The 21,469-nt window shown below is 58.2% G+C and overlaps 1 protein-coding gene and 1 long non-coding RNA gene across 2 annotated transcripts in view; one reads left to right on the top strand and one right to left on the bottom strand.

Annotated features, from left to right (window-relative positions):
- Nucleotides 1–9,454: 9,454 nt before the first annotated feature.
- Nucleotides 9,455–12,703, bottom strand: LOC146426310 (uncharacterized). Its single transcript, XR_014846287.1, has 3 exons — nt 12,559–12,703; nt 11,955–12,180; nt 9,455–9,795 (listed from the first exon to the last, which is right to left on the bottom strand). It is a non-coding gene; the product is annotated as an uncharacterized LOC146426310 (long non-coding RNA).
- Nucleotides 12,704–15,560: 2,857 nt separating this feature from the next.
- Nucleotides 15,561–21,469, top strand: part of ONECUT3 (one cut homeobox 3) — a 29,924-nt gene continuing 24,015 nt past the window's right edge. Inside the window, exon 1 of the mRNA XM_085040258.1 lies at nt 15,561–16,625. Coding sequence (XP_084896384.1) covers nt 15,596–16,625 — 1,030 coding nt within the window. The 5' untranslated portion in view covers nt 15,561–15,595. The remainder of the gene's footprint in view (nt 16,626–21,469) is intronic.

Here is a 21,469-nt window from a genome sequence, read left to right as displayed (position 1 = left end):
GTCTGTGCTCAGCCCTGGATGCTGCTGGGGTCCCCTGTGGGCTCTCAGGATGAAGGGTTTAATGTTAATCTTGACCAGGATCTCGCCAGGACTCTGCACCCCCTCTGCCTTCCCTGGGTCCATGGTCAGGATGAGTCCCTCTGGCAGATCATGATCCCCTCCAAGGGAGCTGAGGCTCAGCCACAGAGCACCCGGATCAGGTGAATCCCAACACCACAGGCACCTCAGGGGGACCTGGCAGTGCTGGGTTGGTGATTGGATTTGATGATATTGCAAGCCCTTTCCAACCTTAGTGATTCTGTGACTCTGATTTTATTCTGCTCCTCCCACACCTCCAGCTCAGCAGCCCTGGGATCTGCTCAGCATCCCAGTGCCAACCCCTGCAGCATCCCAGCTCCTCTCCCTGCATCCCCAGTCTCCAGCACCACGCAGAGCCAAGGGATGCAGGAAGCCACCGGCAAACAAAAGGAGCCATTTGCTACCATCAGTTCTCCTTGCAGCCCTCCAGGTGATGCCCTTAAACCTCCTGTGGCTTTCATCCCTGTGTCACTGTTCCCTCTGCTGGGGTACAGCTCTTGCTCTGGACATATAAGAGGTTTCTGCATGGGGCTGGTGTTACCTCTTTAATGGAGAAGAGGGAAAATACTGGTTCCTCGGACCCCCCCGGGAATAAATTCATACTGCAGGATCGATTTGATTTTTTCCCCTCCTTTTGCCTGATTCCTGGAGCCTCCTGGGTAACAAAGATTAAGCTTCAAGCCCTTCAGATATTACTTTGAAATGCAGAAATCTCCAGAAAAAGAGTCTAAATCTTCCCTCGTCCTGGAAAATGGCAAATATCTTTGGGGATGAGCAAGTACTCGGCTACTTTCTCCTTCTCTCACCCCTGGACTACCATGTGTGCACACCCTCAAAGGGGTACCACACACTCCTGCACTGCCCAGAGATGCCTGGCTCCCTTTGGCTCCCTTTGGCTCCCTTGGGCTCCCTCTGGCTCCCTTTGGCTCCCTCTCACTGCTCAGGATTCACAGACACTCATTTACCCAGTGCTGAGCTGTGGCTGGGAGCACAAGCAGCAGCCACCTTGGTATCAGATCAATTAATTACCAGCCCTGTTATGATGAAGCTCCTGAAATGTGGGCTGGGAGAACTCAGGAGTGCAAGCACAGAGCTCTCATTTCCCCAGTCCTGTAACCGCTGGAGGCAGCCCTGGCCTGTGATCCTGGTTACCCTGGGATAAACCTGGAGCAGCTCCAGGTATTTAATTGGTGTCCCTTGGGAATGGCCAGGGACAGCAGCATCCAGCCCTTTGGATGGGATCCTGGTCCTCCCTGCATCAGCAGCAGCTGCTCAGCTGGGGACAGCAGTGGTTGGAAGCTTCACTGTGCACAGAGATGGAGGTGAAATTTAGGATATTTAAGGAAATTGAGGAGAGAACAGGTAAAGCTGAGACACAGAGAGCACGGGGAGTCCTGAGCCTGGAAGGCTCCTCACTGCAGGGAGGGGAAGTTTGGGCAAGGAAAGGGGATGGAGATGCTGCAGGAGGAAGCATGGGAACCATGGAGTGGAGGGGGACAGGGACAGGGACAGGGACAGGGACAGGGACAGGGACAGTGCAGCAGGTTTTGACATGTCCATGGGGTGTTTGATTTCCAGGCTCTCGGGCTGCAAAGGGCTGGGCACTGCAGCCCTGGGTAGAGGGCAGCTGGAAAAGTCCAGGCAGTGGAAGGGTTTACTCAAACTGGGCCCCAGCTGAATGTCTAGGACCTGCCAAGTCCAGGTTTTGTCAGTTGAGATAATTTGGGCTCTTCCTTGGTCTCAGCCACACATTTCATTTACAATCAGGTCCTTCAAGCTTCATTATGTCCCCCTAATGCCATTCCAAGTTCCCTTCCTTGACATCAGAGTCCTGGATCAGCCCAGACTCCTCCTTGCCTGGTTCCACTCCCACACTTGGCATCTCCCTTCAGCAAACAAAGCCTCTCACAGCCAAGGCCAACTTTGCTGCTTCCTTTTCCTGAGCATCCCACAGCTCTGGACAAGTCCTTCTGAATCTGCAGCCTTCAGGCTCTGCCCTGGCATCAAAAGGAGTTATTTCACTGCTCCCAGCCCCTCCTGAAGGCTGACCAGGGTTACATCTCCCTGCCAGGAAGTTTGATCTTCCCTTTCCTCTCTTGGAGATCTGGAGGAGACTCAAGCTGAAATCCAAACTCTGGGATGAGCTCACCTCCATGTCTGCTTCAAACGGGCAGCTCTGGACATGGGCAATCCCTCCCTCACGAGCCTCTCCCTGCCAAAACTCCATGTCTTCCATGATGACTTCCATGCCTCATCCCTGGCAGTGTCCAAGCCCAGGCTGGACAGGTGTTGGAGCCACCTGGTCTGGTGGAAGGTGTCCATGGCATGGAGGTGGAGCTGGATGAGCTCTAAGGTCCCTCCCAACCCAAACCAGTCTGACATTCCATGAAAATTCCCTTTGAAGGCTCTTGTCGTTGAGTCTTGGCCATGCCCACGGAAGCTCAGGGAGGCTGGGAGCCACAGTCACCATGTGCATCCACAGGTCACTGCTCTGCAAAGCCAACCTGGAATTTCAGGCAGGGACTTTTCCCCCTCCAAACCCTTGCAGGCTGCGAAGGAAGTGATATTCCGACTCTATTTTTCTATCAATAAAGTTTATTTTCCTTTTCTTGCAAACCCTTCAGCAATTAAAAAAAAAAAAAAGAAGAAGAGGAGGAAGAAGAAGACAAAGGGAGTTGATGTTTGACTGCTGGGCTATCACTTAAGTCCTTGTTCCTGTTTACTCAGGACTTATTAGAGCTCATTCAATGCCTATAGCATGGCTGGATCAATACCTGCTGGGAGCAAGAGAGATTCCGCTTGGCCACTGTAGCCCATGTTGCAGAATTGATCTGCTTGGCTGCTGCAATCTGAAAATCCATCTTTTTGCGCTCCCTGCCTCTCTCTGCCGCGGGTTGCTAAGCAACGGGGGCTCCTTGGGATGGCCATTGGCCAGCGCCGCGGCCGTGCCGTGGTCCTCCCTGGTCACTTGGCCACTTTGGGCTGTGAGTCCTCCTCCAAGGCTGGCTCTGGGCTGCAGGGAGGTGGGGAAAGGGCAGGGAGGAAGGGAAGGGGCTGGGGGTGGCGAGAGGAGGGACGGGGAGAAAAGGGAAATCGATATCACCTCACATTTAACCTTTCTTTAAAAAAAATCTTTGCGAAAACTCTATTGACCCATTCCTTATCACTTCTCACCACCGCAGCCTCTGCAACAGGGCTCTGCTGCCTGCACGCAGCCCTAACCATCACCGCCTCTTTTTAGGGCACATCACACTCCTGTCCTCCCTTCTCCTTCCCTCCCTCACCTTGGCTGGACACAAAGTTATGCCAGGTTAGCTAAAGGTGTCTTTTTAAACTGATTTCATTAAACTGGGGCAAAACCTTTGTGCGGATGTACTGGGATCAATGTAAACCCCATTTGCATCGATTTCGCTTCGCTTTGGTAAAGGAATCGAATTATACAAACCAATACCAACCTGCTTTAAAATGATTTAAGAGTGTCTACACAAGACCAATTTTGGCTTGCAATTTTGTGTGTAGACAAGGTCCATCCCTCCTCCCAAAGAGCCTCTCATTAAGCAAATCCCAGGCCACGGGAGGCTCGGAGCTTTGGCTCTCATGGCCTCCTCAGCAGTGTTGTCTTTGCAGCTCATCCTGAAAGTTGGGCCAGGTTTTGCTGCTCTTCCATCAGGTGCAGCTCAGGGCTGGGGAGGTGCTTTCCAGCTTTCCCAGGTGCTGCAGAGTGTTTGCTGTGCAGCTGTTGAGGCTTCTCTCGCTCCATCCCACTCCACATCAGGCACCTCGTGTGTGTCTAGTTCTCTAGTCTCTGCAAGATGTTGCATTTAGAGCCCAAACTCTTCACACCAGAGCTTCACAACCCTTATTTTGTGATTATCTCACACGGACAGAGGACAGAGAGGTCAGTCTGTGGTTGTTTCCCTTTGGGAGGTACCCAGGGGAAGTGGCTCCATTTCCACAAGTGCAGGTGGTTTCCCACAAAAGCCAGGAAGAGCCACATTTCTCTGGGATCATCAAACCCATCTGCTTCAATCAGCTCCCACAAGAGATAACACACCCAGAGATGCTCCCCAGACAGAAAATGAGCTCCGAGTTGGCTCAGGGAAGTTCAGATCCCAACCCTCAGCCCCTCTGACTCCAGTTAATCCCAGGATCCCCCACACTGGCATGTCCATACTGTCACTGGGCCAGGAGATCTCTGGGTCACCTCTTTGATTAATTTTTGGATTTAAAAAAAAACAAAAATCACCTCTTTGATGAATTTTTGTGTTCAACACCCAACTCTGGGGCTCTGCATCAGAACAGTTCCTGGTCAAACTGAGTGGAGAAGCTTTTTCCTGCTGGAAAGATGAGTCAACAAGGACCTGCATCACACCTGAGCAGATGTTGGTTCCCAGTGGAGACAAGCAATCCACCTGGATCAGCTTTGATCCAACCCCTTGGACACTGTGGGCAGCTTTATGGACCCTCACCTGCCCTTCAGCCCAAGGAAGAAGCATCAGAGGACATGTGTGTTATTATCCCATTTTAAAGATAGATTATTCTCCTATTTTAAAGATATATTGTTATCCTGAAAGATATATTATTACCTTAATGTAGATTAAAAATTCCAGTAGTTTTTCATCTAGAAGAGCTGAGCATAACTCAGCCCCAGGCAGGTGCAGTTACTCAGACTTTACACCCAGGCAGGGCTGAATTCCCCATGCAGGGTGGCCAAAGGAAGCAAACCCTTTGCTGTGAGGAGTCCTGACTCTGTTGCTGCAATTTTCTCCTCCTCTGCAGTTGCCTTTCGGAATTTTCTTGTCCTACATTAATTTTTTTCACCCAGAGGAAGGGCAGGACACAAACCCTGTCGATGCAGGGCTCTGTCCCTGGGAGCATCTGAAGCCTTTCCACACCAAGCAGAGATCAGGGATACTCCAAAAGTTCGGGAAATCAGAAAAATGTGGCTTTATGAAAAGAAATCCTTCTTCTAAAGGAGCCACTGCTCCCTGAAATCTCCCTTTTCAAACATTTCATTGGCCTTGTGAAAAGAACAGGAGTCATCAGAATATCCCACTTCAGCATTTCCAAAGGAATCACTTTCCTCTTTCAGCCCTGTGTGATTTTATTTTTGTTTTTAAATCATGATTAATTTACACTAAAAGGAAATTTGAAAAAACGCCCAAACTTAAATTTAGCTGCTACTCTAAAGCCTGTCAGAAACATCTGCCATGATTGACAGTGTCTGTGGTGGTTGAGATTTCTTTTTTTCAATTTCTTGCTTTTTTTTTCCTAAATGAAGAAATTAAAGTTCCCATAAATCCTCACAGAAGGAGAATCCTGTCAGATCCCAAAGCCCTTCTGCAAATTCCCAGGGGGCTGAAGCAGGTACTTACAGGCTCTGATGAATAGCAGCACTTCCTCCAATCGGGGCAGTGATTTCCCTCTTCCCACTGGGATTTTTGGGATATTTTGTTTAATACACACAGTAATGGCTGCTGAATGATCCCTTTCCTGAGCAGCCCCTCACAAATCACCGCCCCGGGTTCTGTGAGGACTCCCCACGCCCAGAGCAGGGCTCGGCAAGACCATTAACTGATTTTTGCTTTCACTTAGAGCTGCAGCATTGACGGCCCTGCTCGATATCTGACAAGCTCTGCACTGGCCCCGAGAGCTGAGCTGTGCCTCGGGAAAATATTCCTGATCCTCCCTGCCACGGAAACCTTCAGGGCTGATCCTCAGCTGCAGCATCCTGGCAGGGGGGATGCTCCCAGAGCTCCCAACCACCTTTCTCCAGCCTGACCAGCTCTGGCAGCTGCTGGATTCCAGGTTTTGGGGGTTGGGTTTGACCCCCAGCTGGAGCCTTCACGCTGTCCCCAGAGTGGGCAGGACTGTGGCCATCCCTGCCCCAGCCTCCCCCAGCCTTCCATCGAGGCCAGCCCAGGTTTCATCAGGGGGTGGTGAAGGTCTAGGGAACTTACTTCTGGGTTTGAGTTTGGGACATGGATTTTGGAGGAAGAGAGGGAGGTGACATCTTGGGGCAGAATTACCTCAGTCTCCTCCAGCAAAAGCCATCAGGGGTGCAGCATTAACCAGGGCTTGGCTTTCATCACTGGGGTGTTCACCTGGAGGAGAGAAGGATCCAGAGAGACCTCAGAGTCCCTGCCAGGGCCTAAAGGAGCTCCAGGAGAGCTGGAGAGGGACTTGGGACAAGGGATGGAGGGACAGGAAAAGGGGAATGGCTTCCCACTGCCAGAGGGCAGGGATAGATGGGATATTGGGAAGAATTGTTCCCTGTGAGGGTGGGCAGGCCCTGGCACAGGTTGCCCACAGCAGCTGTGGCTGCCCCTGGATCCCTGGCAGTGTCCAAGGCCAGGTTGGACAGGGCTTGGAGCAGCCTGGGACAGTGGAATGTGTCCCTGCCTGTGGCAGAATAAGATGAAATTTAAGGTCCTTCCAACCCAAACCGTTCTGGGATTCTCTGAGAATGTCAAGGAGAGGGAGGATGAGAAGGGAGGCAAGTGGGAGGGAGAGAGAGACCCTGACAATGTGAGATTGTTAATTTTGCAGAAAAGAAAATTTATTCTACATTTTTAGGAGAAACATTGCTGGTTTTATTCTGCAGGTCCTGTTTCCAAAATCTCCTGTTCCCTTGCAGAGACCCAAACACCTGAAAGGCCCTTTTCAAATTCACCTGGAAGCTGCAGCTATTTGGGGGAGGAAACAGAAGCTTCACTTTCCCAATGTGCTTGAGTTTGTTGTGTGATTAACATGAGACAAATGCTGAGAAACAGAGCCCACAGCAGAGATTCCTCCTGCCCAGGAGACCTCCGAGCCAGGCTGGGCAGGAGGTGGATGCCAGGAGGGAATGGTAATGCTGGTATTTCATGGAGTCATTTCAGTTGGAGAAGCTCTCTAAGATCATCGAGTCTAACCATGAACTCAGCCCTGCCAGCTCCACAGCCAAACCATGTCCCTGAGGATGTTCACATGGCTTTGGAACACCTCCAGAGTGGCTCCACCACTCCCCTGGGCTCCCCAGGTCACAGCCAGGCAGCCAGAAAAGGACCAGGGGTCCCTGGGACAGCATCTCCTCAGCAGCTGCCTCTGCTCCCGGTGGGTGTCATCACCCCATGCTGGGGTCTCTCAGGAGCTGCAGGTCTCCCCAGAAGGTCTCCAAGGTGGTTGGATCTGGCACTTCTCTCTCCCTGCTCGGGTCCCTGTGGATATGGCAGCTGCTGCTCTGGATCTGTGGTGCTTTCCCAGCTTCTGTTTGCTCTCCACTCTCTTCTGCAGCTTTTTTTGCAGCCCTCTCCATCTGCTCCTCTCCACACCATTTAACTGACAGCCCCTGGGGGGTTTTCACCCACCACCCCCCATTCCACTGACCCAAGGCCTCCCTGAAATGCCACATCAAGGACTCCAGTGCCCAGGGGAGAAGGAAGAGCTGTGAAATAACCTGGAAAGCTGGGTCACTCTGGCTCTGTTTGCACACTGGATTAATCAGCCAGGAGCCTCCGTGTCCAGAGCGCACGTGTGTGCACAGCCCTTTACAAATGAAGAGCAGGAAACAAAAACTTCATCCATTAACATAATGACAGGTATTTCCCTGTTCTTAGGCCAGGCCTGGCCGAGCAAAACACTTAAGTACATGATTAATTTGAAGTCTAAGAGACTTAAGCACATGCTTAAGTGTTCTGCAGCCGTGGACCTAACGACAGAGGTTTCCACCGAGCAATCCATGCTCCCGACATGTTCCAGTGGTGCTCAGATGTATGGATTAAGGGTGCCATAAACAGTCGAGATATTCTGTTTAAACAATCATTTGTTGACAAGACTATTCTAAGCCCATCGAATCCCTAAGTGATAGATGTATGTTGTCTCTCTGAGTCTCATGCTGTATCAGCCATTGATTTTTTCCAGCCTGGATGCTAAGGTAACCTTTACCTGAGAGCTTAGGCAGAAAGCCATGGGTGTGTGCTCACCATGCCGGCTGTTTGCACGGCTCGGCTCAGCCTTGCGGCCATCCTGGAGCGCTCCGAGGGCTGCCTTTGAAGGAGCACCCCTGGCTGTATCACTGCACAGCCCGGGGATGGCTGTGGGATGCTCCCCGCTTCCCCAGAGCTTTTTCCAGGGTCTCCCTCCAGCCCAAATCGTGGCTCAGGGTGGTTTCTCACCCTCCAGGGAGCAGCCGTGCTGCCCTGCCATCCATCTCCCCACTCAGCACCCACTTCAGGAGCCCCACAGGTGCCCCGCTGGCTCCATCCCTGTGTCGGGACACCCTTCTTGGAGATCTGTTTTAATCACATTTATACACTGTAACCAGGGGAAGGAATCTATTGACAGTCTGTCTTCACATTTCTGTCAATTCTTCCGGAGACATCATTAAATCCAAGAGTGGATCTTAATTTAACGTGTTAGCTAACGGGTTATTTAATTAGTTTTCAATAACCCCCAAAAAAGCGGGGGGTGGGGAAATGGGCTAAGTATTAAGGGGAGAAAAAAACGCAGCAAAGCAGAGAGCAGGATGATGAACACATCCAGGTTTCCCGGATCTGCAGAGAAATCGTCTCCTCAGCCCCTTCGCCCCTTCTCTCTCACAAGAAAGAGCCCTGTTGCGTTTCCCCCTCTCCCCACTGTGTTCAATAATAAATGAAAATGGTAAAAAGCAATTCATACACAGGCTAAGCGTCTGGATTTATTATCAAGACAATTACACCGAGGAGAATTCCCGGAAAATTACTCTTCGAAGTCTTTCTCTGGCACCCCCTCCTAGTTTGGATAAATACAGCAGCAATTACTGCCGCGGGAGAGAGGAGGTCACGGGGAAAGGGGTGCCAGCGCCTCGTGCCCCAGCCAGCCTGGCTCTTGGGTGGCATCTGCCACCGCGGGGCCCTGCCAGGGGATGGCTTTGTGCCCGGGGAGGTGGCAGGGTTTGCTAGGAGGGGGGTGGGTTCGGGGGCAGCCTTTTCCCTCGGGCTGCTCCGTGCGATGGTATCGGCTGGGGCTGCTCGGGGCGTGCGGAACAGCGCCGGGTGGCTCCGAGCCACTTCGGATTATTTTGGTGACCCAAGCTAGTCCGGGTGGGCGAGGGGCAGGGCCGGGCATCCCAACCTGCAGGGACCCCTGCCTGTCCCCCAGGGCAGCTGGCTGAGGGCTGGGATGTCCCTGCCTTGTCCCTGCTTCGTCCCCGCTGATTGCTTCCGTTTCTGTTTCCCTGTCTCGTCCCCATCCCTGCCTTGTCCCTTTCCCTGTCTCGTCCCCATCCCTGCCTTGTCACCATCCCTGCATCACTTCCCATTTTCCTCATCCATCTCCCTGCTTTGTCCTCTTCCCTGCCTCATCCCCGTTCCTGCCTCATCCCCTTCCCTGTCTCCCTTCCCATTTTCCCTCGCCCTCAGCGGTGCCTGTCTCTGTCCCTGCCTGTCCCCATTCCAGCCTCGTTTCCCATTTCCCCTCATCCTATCCCTGTCTGTCCCCTCCGCTGCCTCCCGCGCTCTTCCCGCAGGACGGGCCGCTCCCCGCAGCCCCGGGGGTACCCGGTACCTGTTGCTGTGGCTGAGCCGCCGGGAGCGGGGGGATCCCGGGCCGCTCCCCGCCCCGAGCCGCTCCGCAGATCGCACCAGGCCCTGCCTTCCCTCTGCCCTCGGGAGCGGAGAGAAAAGTGTCCAAAGCCGGGATCTTAGCGAAGAAGCAGAGACGGCTTCTCCCGAGCCAGGTGAAACGACAGGGGAATATCTGCGGGAAATAGAGAAACAGAGGGGAAAAAATTAAAAATATATAGCATATATTTTTAAAAATCGCATAGATATAAAATAAATCCTCTCGCTTTCTATATATATATTATGTATAAAATATATAAACTGCGGATCATCTATACTGTGTACAAAATAACCTCATCGGGCTCGAGGGCTGTCGGTGCTGGGAGGGATGCAGGACCGCGCTGCAGCAAGGGCCCTGCTCTTCCCGTTCCCTGGATGTGCTCCCGGCCCCGCCCCGGCTCCTGCCTCCGAGCCCCCGAAGCCTCAGGGAGCTTTTGGGGCGCTCAGAGACGCGGGTTTGAAGGTCCCCGAAATGCAGAAGGAACAAAAAGTGGCAGAAAGCAGAGCAAAGGGAACAAGGACATTTCGGAGGTCTTTTGGGGTCATTCGGGGGACACCCCCGGTCCCGTCCCGTAGAGAACAGGCAAACTCGTTGCATGTGTCCCTCTGTGGGACACTCGCACCCCAACCCGGCCCGGGGATCGCCGGGCCTGACCGGGGAAAGGCGGAGAGACAACGGGAGAGGGAGGGAGAATTAGGAAAAAAAATTAAAATAAAAATTCGATTATATATTTTTAATATCTCGCGGCTGGGCGAAATCCAGGAGATTTTTCCACGCTTTTGCCCCGAAAGCTCCGGCGGGGTCGAGCCCTCTCCATGCCGCTGCCAGGGTATAAAGTTCAGTGCTGCTCTGCGGGGAAGTTTTGAAAACAAATTGCGGCTGAAAGAGACTCCCGGAGACTGCCGGTGCTGTTGGCGGGGAGGGGCAGCGGGGGGGACCCGACCTCCGCTGCCCGGGCGGGGTGGGAGCGCAACCCGGGGGGCGTCCGGCCCCGGCCCGGGCTGAGCCGCAGCTCCGCGGGGCCGCTGCGTTCGGGAAAAGCTGCGGGGGTTACATCGAAAAGAGCAACGAGCCGTGCTCAAACTGCCCCCCCGGCGCGAAATGGGATGGAAACCCCCCCGCCCCGCTCCCCGCCGCCGCCGCGACCCCGCCGCCGCCTCCCGCTGAGTTCCGAGGCCGCCCAAAGTTTCCGGGTAAACGAGAAAAGTCGCCGGAAAGGCCGTGGAGGGGCCGCTTCAGCCCCCAGCCCTCCCCGCCGACCCCCGCGCTTCGCTTCCCCTATAGCTGCTGCTTTTCCCCCCTCCCAGCGCGGCCCCGGCCAGACCCACCGGCCCCGGGACAAGGCGGGCGGCGGAGGCGGCAGGGGGAGGGGGCAGCTCCCGGCGGGACCCCCGCTCTGCTCCTGTCCCTAAACGCCTCCTGGGCCCAATCTGCAGAGACAAAGAAAATTTTCACGCGGGTAGGGCATTTAAAAATATATATGATTATTATATCCCTCCAAAGGGAAAGGGAAAGGAAAAGAAGCCGGGAGCGGTGGGGAAAGGGCCTGATCTTGCAGCTAAAACTTTCTGAAAATTGACAAGAAAAAGCCTGCGAGGGCGCAGATCTCGATGATCGGCCGTGAGGAGCCGGGATTTTAAGGAGAGGAAACGGCCGGCGAGGAAAGAACTGGAGTTTTTTCCCGGCTGGATTCCTTCCCGGGGCGCCACAAACCACAGTGCAACGCGCCTGGGCACCGCCGGGAGAGCGGGGAAGGAAAAATCGCAGCCGAAAAGGCGGGATAGAGAGGGAAAGGGGCAGAAGCGCTGGGCTGCCCCAGCCCGCGGCCGGCCGGGGGGAGCGGAGCCCCGCGGAGGGGGAGCGGTCGGGACAAGCGGGCAGGGGGCTGCGCTCCCGGCGCTGCGCCCCCCGAGAGGTTTCCTCCATATCCCGCTTTAATGATCCCAAATCCAGGCGGAACTTTTCCGGCGTGGCTGGGGTTTTTTTTCTGCTTTGTTTTGTTTTGGAAGCGAAAGCGTTTGAATCCCCTTCAAGAACCGGTATCAAAGTCTCTTTTTTTAAAAGCTATTGATTGCAAAAGTCTTATTTAAACCAACACATTTTAGTTTCTCACATTTTAAAACATCATCTGGGGCCCATTGTATGGAAAATCGATTAGCAGGAATTGCCACGCTCTTTGCCTCCCGCTTGATTGTTGGAAAATCGAGACATCCATAGGCAAAGGCTGGACTGGGGAAGGTTTGGAACCGAAATGAAAGGGTTTGCGAGGGATCTATAGGCACTAAATAATTCACCTGCCAGGCGATGGTGCTGTTATTTTGAAGCCTTAAAGAACTTTAAGGAACTTTTTTGCTCCCGGCGGGGTGCGTGGAGCCGCGTTCCGGCTCCTTCTCCCTCCTTGCCCCGTAGAGCCCCACGGTTTGGCCGCTGCCCGGTGCCTGCTCGGCAGTACCACCGCCCGCGGTGCGGCCCCTCGCTGGGGCTGGTCCTGGCCGGGGCGTTTGTGCCTTCGCGCTGTTCCTAAGTGCGATGGAAAAAAGATACAAATAAAAATAAAACAGATTTGAGCGCAAAACAGCCCTAGAGCTGCGCAGCGGCACCGGCGCGCAGGGTACCGGCAGCAGTGCTCGACACCTCCCCCGGCTCCGGGGTGACCAGCCCGCTGCCCCAAGAGCCCCGCACCGCCCGGGGACAGCGGGACACGGGTGGGGATGCTGAGCGCAGCCCTGGGAAGCCGGGGGGGGGCGGAGGTTGGGGTGGTTTTTTTGGGGAGGAAGCTACTGTGTCCGCGCCTCCCCGCCCGCTCGCTCCGCCTGAGCGAAGCCGTGGTCGCTGCAGGATGTGCCGGGGGGTGAGGGGTGGGGGCTGCCCCGGGCTCCGCTCCCCCTCCGCACTTACCGCTCTGCGCCCCCGGGTGCCCGCACTGCCCGGCTCCGCTCGGAGCCCTGCCCGGGCGGCTGCGGAGGAGCAGAGGGAAGGGAATTAAATAGGGAGAGGGAGCTCAGGAAGAAAGAGGTGGCGAGGGAAGGGATCAATAGCATCCAGCTGGCGAATGGAGCCGGGGCCTCTCCCCCGCGCTGCGTCCCGGCCCATAGCCAGAGCTGCTGGGCGCTCCGAGGGGCTTCCCCCGGGCCGGAGCCGCCGAGCAGGCAGAGAGCCCCGAGGTTCACACGGACCGCAGCCGCTCGGCCCGGGGCAGCTCCCCGCACGGCGGCCCGGGGAGCTCCCGCAGCCTCCCCGCACCCCGGCCCCGTGTCTCGGTGCCTCTCGCCCTAATGATATTGCATCGATCGGGGAAGGGCCGGGGGGGGCAGGAGGGGGACGCGGGGATACCGCATTACTCAATTACGTCGCACTAATTACTAAAAAGTCTCTCTCTTTTTTGCTGTTGCTCGGCGCGAAGCTCGGCGGAGGGCAGTCCAGCTCCCGTCCCGGGGGGCTCCCGGTGCTGCGGGCCCGGCGGTGCTGGGCACGGGGGGGCACCGGGAGCCCGGCTCGGGGCGGCGGTGCGGGACGGCAGCTGCAGGGATAGATCTATCGATGGGCGGTCGATGGGCCGGTCGATGCGCTATCGCCATTATTACACTCAATGAAACCCTTCCAGACGCGGTTGCTTCATCCCTGGTTTGTTCCCCACCTCCTCCTCGCCGCTCACCTCGACACCCCCGCTCAGCATCCTCTGGCTCTGCCCGGCTCCAGGCCTCCCTGCCCATCCCTGCCCAGCTCCGAGCCCTCCCCTGCCCATCCCTGCCCGGCTCTGAACAGCTCCTGCCCATCTCTGCCCGGCTTCCGCCCCCCCGCTCATCTCTGCTGGGCTCCAGACCCCCTTGCCCATCCCTGCCCAGCCCCGGGTGTCGCCTGTCCCCTCGGCCCAGCTGGATATCGGGGACTTCGAATCCCAGGCAGAACCCCCGGGACTCGGTTCCCTCCGTTTTGGGGGTCCTTCTCATGGCCCACGGACCCTCCTGGCAAGGATAAACCGAAGGGGAGACAAGGAGGGGCCGGAATCCTTCCATATCCCGGCTCGGCGGGGTCCCTCCCGCCTCCAGGAGCAGGATCGGGGTGTAAGGGGCACAAGAGGGGCTGAGGGGATACCCGCACTCCCCCTTTCGGTTCATCATGGGCCCTTACTCTGCCGTCCCGGAAACTTGCGGGGCTTTATTTTAATGAACTGGACACTTAACTGACTTCCCGGAGAGGGTATCAGATGGCATAAAGCACTGTGGGATGAATGGGATGGGATGGGATGGACAGAACGGATGGGTTGGGATGGGGTGAGATGGAATGGGTTGGAATGGCTTGGGTTAAATGCACTGAATTTGGACGGGATGTGAAACTTGGCTGAATTATTCCCTGAGCAGCTGGGTGCCGGGTAAGACACCACGAACATCCCCGGGGAAAGCCGGGACCTGCTGTCCCATGGCTGCTGCCCAGCACCGGGGCTCCCAGGTCCTCCCGGAGGTTCCTGGGCTGTAGGAGCTGCCTGGAGCTCGGCAGTGGCCGGGAACTGAGCAGTCCCTGCGAGGCTGGTGGGCCCCACCAGCGGAACGCTATGGATTTTATTTTTATATTTTTGGACTGTTCAGTAAAGCTTGGGAAACTGGCACGTGCCGGCCTGGACGAGCTGGCACGGCCGGGAAAGGCCAGAACGGGGCGGGGAGCTCAGCTCGGAGAAACGGTGCCGGGTGCAGCTGAAACCGTGCCTGGAAGGACACCGAACACCATCCCCTCGGGTGGCCTAAACCCGGCTCACGTTGGCTCTTCACCCCGTCTTCTTCACCCTCCTTTCCTTTACCTTTCCATTTCCCCTTTCCCTTTCAATTTTCTCTTTCCATTCTCCATTTTCCCTTTCCATTTTCCATTTTCCATTTTCCATTTTCCATTTTCCATTTTCCATTTTCCATTTTCCATTTTCCCTTTCCATTTATTCTTTCCCTTTCTTTCCTTCCATTTTTTCCTTCTCCACCACTGCTGCTCAGGGCCCTGCAGCACCGTGTGTTGCCCCACGAGTGTCCCTGTCACCTCCCCTCCCGGTGCCAAGCCGACCCCCCCTTTCCCGAGGCAGTGTCCGCCGAGGAGCAGGGGAACGGTGGAGATGGGGGGGACACGCGTGGGGAAACACGGGGGTGCGGGGACAGGATATTTGGGGTAGGCGAGGACAGCCGGGCCCTGGGGAGGGGAACGGGATGGAAAACGGGGCAGGCAGCGTGGAAGAGGTGTTGGGGACGCTGGGGACACACACATTCAGGGGTGGCTGGCACAGCCAGATGCGCGCACGGCGAGGGTCCTGGGGTCAGCCCGATGTGCGATGGCTCAGATGGGCACTCGCCACCTGCAGCGCCGCCGGACGAGCACTGGGTACCGGGTGCGGCCGGGAGGGCGTGACAGCCGGTACGGGGAGGGTCATCCCGGTGGCAGGGGTCACCCCGGCGCGGCGGTGTCACCCCTGCTCGGGGGGGGTGACCCCGGCGGGGATCCGGGTGAGGGCGCGGCGCGGCCCCGCGCTCCCCGCTCCCGTCCCGCCCCCGCCCCCGGCGACACCGGGAGAGGTGCGGGGGGGCGGCTCGGTCCGGCGGGGGGGCGGGGCGGGGCGGCGCTGACGTCACGCCGCGGGCCAGAGCGAGGCTGCCGGGAGCCGGCGGCCGAGGCTCCGCAGCCGCCCCGCACCGAGCCCCGCGCCCCGCGCAAGCCCCGCGCTCAGCCCCGCGCCCAAAGCCCCGCGCCGAGCAGGGCGGGCGGCGGGCGCACCATGCCGGCCTGACCGCGGGGCGCGGACATCGATCCCCGGGCGCGGAGTCTGAATTAATCCGGGCAGCCGGCGCGGGGAGGGGGGGCGGCGGTGGAGGAGGAGGAGGAGGCGGCGGCGGCGGCGGGGGGGTGGGGGAGGAAGGCAGCGAGCGAGCGGGCGAGGCAGCGGCAGAGCCCGGCGGCCACCATGGAGCTGGCGATGGAGAACCTGGGCAGCCTGCACGGCGTCCCGCACTCGCAGCCTGCCGAGCTGCTGAGCCCCGCGCACGGGCGGCAGAGCTCGCACCGCAACCTGGTGCCGCACGGCCGGCCCGCCATGGTCTCGGGCATGGCCTCCATCCTGGAGGGGGGCGACTACCGCGGCGAGCACAGCCTGGGAGCCCCGCTGCACCCCGCCATGAGCATGTCCTGCGAGTCGCCCTCCGGCATGAGCCTGAGCAGCACCTACACCACGCTGACCCCCCTGCAGCACCTGCCGCCCATCTCCACCGTCTCGGAGAAGTTCCACCACCCGCACCACCACCACCACCACCACCACCCGCACCAACGCCTGGCCGGCAACGTCAGCGGCAGCTTCACCCTCATGCGCGACGAGCGGAGCTTGGCCTCCATGGGCAACCTCTACAGCCACTACCCCAAGGACATGCCGGCCATGGGGCAGCCCCTGTCGCCGCTGCCCAACGGGCTGGGCAGCCTCCACAACGCCCAGCAGCCGCTGGCCCCCTACGGCCCCGCCGGCCACTTGCCCAACGAGAAGATGCTTTCGCCCAACGGCTTCGACTCGCACGCCGCGATGCTGTCCCGGGGCGAGGAGCACCTGGCGCGGGGGCTGGCGGCGCCCAGCTCGGCCATGATGCCGCCGCTCAACGGGATGCACCCGCACGGCCACCCGCACGGCCAGCCCGGCGCCTCGCTGCTGGGCGAGCGGGAGCGGCCGGCGCCCGGCCCCGGCTCGCAGCCCGGCGGCTCCGGGCAGGTGGAGGAGATCAACACCAAGGAGGTGGCTCAGCGGATCACGGCCGAGCTGAAGCGGTACAGCATCCCGCAGGCCATCTTCGCGCAGAGGATCTTGTGCCGCTCCCAGGGGACCCTCTCGGACCTGCTGCGGAACCCCAAGCCCTGGAGTAAGCTCAAGTCCGGCCGGGAGACTTTCCGCAGGATGTGGAAATGGTTGCAGGAGCCGGAATTTCAGAGGATGTCGGCGCTCAGGCTGGCAGGTAGGGCACGGCACGGCACGGCTCGGGCAGCCCGCCCCGCACCTCCGGGCGGGTGGGTCGGGGGTGCTGCGAACACGCGTGGAAACCCTCGGCGGGTTCGGGGTTGCCATCGCGAAACGGGGCAGGGCTCGGGAGGGTGTTACCGACCCGGTTTGTAACCGTAAGACCGAAGGGAAAGGGTTTGGATTTAAGGTGAGTTATACCTGAGGCGACCCCCCGACCCCCCGGGCCTGCTGCTGCCCTCGAGAGATGCGGGATCGCGGGGGGAGGGGGCCGAGAGGTGCCCGCCGCTCCCCGCCGCCCGTCCGCCCGCCCCGGGGATTTCCCTCTCGGCGCCGCCGAACTGCCCCTTGGCGCCGGGAGTATCCAGGAACTCCTCCGCCGCTGGTTCGGCCGCCGCCGCTCGGTACCGGGGCCGCGCTCGGGGGAATCCCTGGGCCACCCCGCCGGGGCTGCGGGACCGGGGCCGCGCTGCGCTCCCTCCGGGCACCGGCTGCCCTCGGCAGAAGGAACGAGGCCAGCCTGCCCCGTGTCTCCGGTTCCCGGCTGGGTTGAGGTCCCGCAGCGCCGTTCCCCGCGGCCTCGGGCCGGAGCTGGGCCGAGGCTTTGCCGGAGAAACGCGAGGTTTCTTTGCCGAGGGCGGGGACGGTCGCGGGGGAAAGGGCCCGAGGGTGGGACAGAGGGGACAGCGGCGAGCGGGGACGTGCCCGGTGCTCCCCGCCACCCCCGGCATGGAGCCGCTCCCCCCGGAAACGACCGGAGCTCCTGGATCCGCGGGGCCGAGCCGTGGCGGAGAAAACGCGCGTTTGTGATTTTTAATTTATTTTTTAAGAAAACCGAGCTCTCCGTGGGGACGGGCAGAGCCAGCGACGAGGACCCGCCGTTATTTATGGGGAAGAGCAGCGTTCATATGTATTTAGTGTAATTCAGTTGCTCTTTAATTAGGGCAGGGTAGTGGCATCTTTTAGTTCCAGTCGATGCCCTATTGAAAAGCAGTTAATAGAATGCAAATTGTTCCTGGCTTTACAAGGTTCTGGTAAATAAAGATTTAAACACTGCCGCGGTCGGCCGTTTAATGCCCCCGTTGTTGGGGCTAATTGAGCAGCGGGCTTGGGCTTCTGCCTCGGCAGAATTGGAAATAATAATAAATAATTCAAAAATAACAATAGTAATAATAATTAAAAATAACCGTGATGGTGATGATGAAAAGGCGGCCGCAGCTGGGGACAGCTCAGGGGGAACCCTGTTCTCGGCCCGCCTCAGGAGGTGCTTGTCCCCAGCCCGGGTCAGGGATCCCTGTCCCCCGACCGGCTCGGAGGGTCCCTGTCCCCGCTGTCACCGCTCTGCTCCTCCCGCCGCCGTGGGAGGTTTATTCTCCCCATAATGATTTTTCTTCCCCAGCGCCGTTTCCCCCGGCGCCAGGGCCGCCGTGTCCCCATTATTTACGGGAATTAACCCCCCAGATTTCCGGGGAACGGTGTTTGTTCATTTACTATCTTTGAAAACAGGAAAATAAAACACCAACCACCACCCCAACCTCCCGCCATGAATCCGCCCGTGCTGCACCTCGCGCCCCACGCGGGCCCGGGCTGCCCCACGAGGTTGGCGGAGGGGCTCGGCCGAGCTGCCCCCCGGTGCTGCCGCTTTGTTCCCGGCCCCGAGCCCCGCTGGGTCTCGCTTTCGTTTCGCTCCTGTCGCCGTCTGTCCCGCTCGGCCGGGCCCGGCCGTGAGCTCCTTCCCAGCCGCTCGGGCTGAGCCCCTGCCCGGCTGCCCCGAGCTGCGGGATCTGGGGAGGGCGTCGCGCTGGGGGGGGAGCACCCGAGCCCCCCGATCGATGCAGGTGAATCCCCAGCACGGCCCAGCCCGAGGCCGCGGGTTGAGTCTGCTCGTCCTTCCGGGCTTCCCTGGGCGGGGGGCCTGGAGGGGTCCGGATGATTGCAACCTTCGTCCCCCGGCAAGCAGGGAAGGGACCTGGACAGGGAGTGGAATTTTTCCTTCCCAGTAGAAGCAAAAGACGCAGTGCTCGATGTGGGGCACGGCCAGGGCAAGGACTGGTACTGGTCCCGATCCTATTCCCGGTCCTGTCCTATTCCTATTCCTATTCCTATTCCTATTCCTATTCCTATCCCTATCCCTATTCCTATTCCTATCTGCTTCTATTCCTGGTCTTGGTCCTGGTCGTATTCTTATTCCTCTTCTTATTCTTGTCCCTGTTTTTGATCCTAGTCCTGGTTCTGGTCCCGGCCCGGGGCCGCCCGGCCGCAGGAGTCCGTCTGATGGATTAGTCCGAGTCAGTGAATCGCGGATCGATGACCACGCCGGGCCCCTAGAAATGGCACCCGCCGTTTTTCTCCTCTTTCCACCCCAGTTCCCCCCATCCCGCCGCCCCCTCCGCAGATGAACCATTAATTATTCAGCTGGGAGACGCGGGGGCTGCAGCTCCTGCCGCCCCGGGCTCCCTCCGGCTCCGCTCGCCCCGAGGGGCTCCGCAAAAGAGGGGGGATCCCACGGAGAAACATCTGGGCAGCAGCTGGCGGTGCCCCGCCCGCCCCCTCGGGCCATTCATCTCTGCGACCCCCAGTCGCGGCCGCACCCCCCGGGCCCTCTCCACATCCATCTCCACAAACTTCGCGACCACCCCGCGAGGCCTGCGAGGTCCCGTGGGGGACGGAGAGTTGTCACTGTGGCGCTTTTGGGGGTCTCTGACCATCCACCCGCTAAGCCTCGGTCCCTGATGCCCTGGGGGCAGAAAAGGCATCGGCTTCTTCCCCGTGGGATGATGTGGGAAGTGGGTGAGCTGCTGCGCTCCCATCCCCTCGTGTCCGCGGAGGGCAGTAGGTGCCTTCCCAGCCTGCGTGTCCCTGGGTGCCCTGGCACCCCGCGTGGCTGTGGCTGCTCTCCCATCCCAGCCGCCCCGCCGATGAGAACTCCCTCCCCGCCGCGGATCTATTCCGACACGCGGGACCAGGAAATTCGCTCGTGGTTATTTCTCGGGAGGGTGACAACACCGTTGTGTCCCTGTCGAGACCCGGCACTCCCCGCTCGCCGTCTTCCTTCATCCCTGACTCGAAGGAGCGCTCGGGGGATCTATCCTCCCGTGGTTTTCCCCGTGGCTGTGCGTGGAATTCACCCTCGCGGGTGGGGTACGGCTGGTCCGGAGGAGCCGCAGCAGGGGGCCTGGGCAGCTCCTTCTGCTCTTGCATTTGTTTCTCCTTTTCCCTCTCCCACATTGGTTTTTTTTTTTCCATTAGTACTTCCACCCCTCATCCCTCACCCTCTTTTTTTCGTTTTCCATTTTAATTTTTTTGTTTTAATTATTTTTCGTTCGTTTTGTTTGGTTTTCGTTTTATTCTTTCTTTCTTTCTTTCTTTCTTTCTTTCTTTCTTTCTTCTCTTTTTCTTTCCCTTTTTCTTTCTCTTTCTCTTTTTCGTTTTCTTTTTCTTTCCCTTCTTTTTCTTCTTCTTTTTTCTCTTCCTTTCTATTTTTATTTTTCCTGCCTTCCAGTTCATTTCTTCCCCGAACATGTCTCCGCCGTAGCATGAACCGTCGTTATTCACAACAAACCCCAAAACCACCCCGAAGCTGCGAGCACGATCGCGGGGCTGGGCCAAGGCAAATGCCCGAGACCTTTGACAACACCAATAATTAATGTCGCTAATTAATACCGCGAATTAATACACAGGCTTGACAGAAAAAGGGACAAGATGGCGCTGAAAAAAAGCTCTGAAAACAGATATATTTAAATTTTTTTTTCACCACTTTTGTTCTAATTTCAGCCTCTTTCAAACGACTTTGGCCCAACGACGGCTACTCCCGGTCCAGGCGGCTCCGGGCGACCCCGGCCCGGCTCTGGCCCGGGAGAGCGGCGGAAAACCGCGGCTGGTTTCGCTGCTTTCGATCCGCGCGTGGCCGCGGGAGACGCGGAAAAGGCGCCGCAGCCGCGGGGAGCCTTGGCGGAGCGGGAGAGAATGGGTTTTGTCGCTGTAAAATGGGGGAAAACGAGAGTTTTGGGGTCCGGGCTCCCAGCGGCTCCTCCCGGCCCGGGAGAGCTGCCCACACCGGGGGCCAGAGAAAGATTCGGGAGAGGAGGGAAAGCTTTGTTCCCGTTGGGGGAAAAAAAAAAAAAAAAAAAAGCGTGTTTTTTTGTTTTGTTTTGTTTTGTTTTGGATTGTATTTTTTAAACTTAAATTTCCGAATTTTTTTTCTTAAATTACTATTTTATTTTACTAATTTTTTTCTAGCACTTTAATAGAGTTGGAACGAGGTGATCTTTAAGGTGCCTTCCGATCCAAACCGTTCTGGGATTCCATGAACAAGAGGCGACTTTCCCCGCCGGAGCCTCTCGCATGGAGCAGCACCTCCGGCTGCCCAAACTCCGCGCTCCGCTCTTCACCCTGCCCCGCGTCCCGCATCTCCTCGCGTCCCGCATTCCCTGCTCCCCGCACCTCCCCACACCCTCCGCGCCCCGCACCGCACCGCGCCCCGCACCGCACCGCGCCCCGCACCGCACCGCGCCCCGCACCGCACCGCGCCCCGCACCGCGCCGCCGCCTTATCAGCGCGCCGGGGCCGCCTCGCTCCGCCCGCCGCTGTTTTTCTGTTTGCTCCCAATCTGCGCGTCAGGAGGGCCAATAAACCTCCCGCAGGTTAAACATTACATGGGGTTCCTTCCCCCCACCCCGCAGGAAATAAGCTCCCCTCTCCGCGGGGTGCCGAGCACCACCCACCCGTGGCCGTGGCGTTCTGCGGCCCCAAACGCTGCTCCCCAAATCCCCCACGGGCTCTGCACATCGCTCCAGCCCCGCGGGCCACACCCGGGGCTTTTCGTGCTGCCTCTTTTTTTCT

Source organism: Lichenostomus cassidix, chromosome 28 (assembly GCF_008360975.1).
Source record: "Lichenostomus cassidix isolate B80296 chromosome 28, HeHo_3.0, whole genome shotgun sequence".
NCBI classification, from domain to species: Eukaryota; Metazoa; Chordata; class Aves; order Passeriformes; family Meliphagidae; genus Lichenostomus; species Lichenostomus cassidix.
Note: the sequence above shows the minus strand (reverse complement) of the source record. Positions and strands in the feature narration are given on the sequence as shown.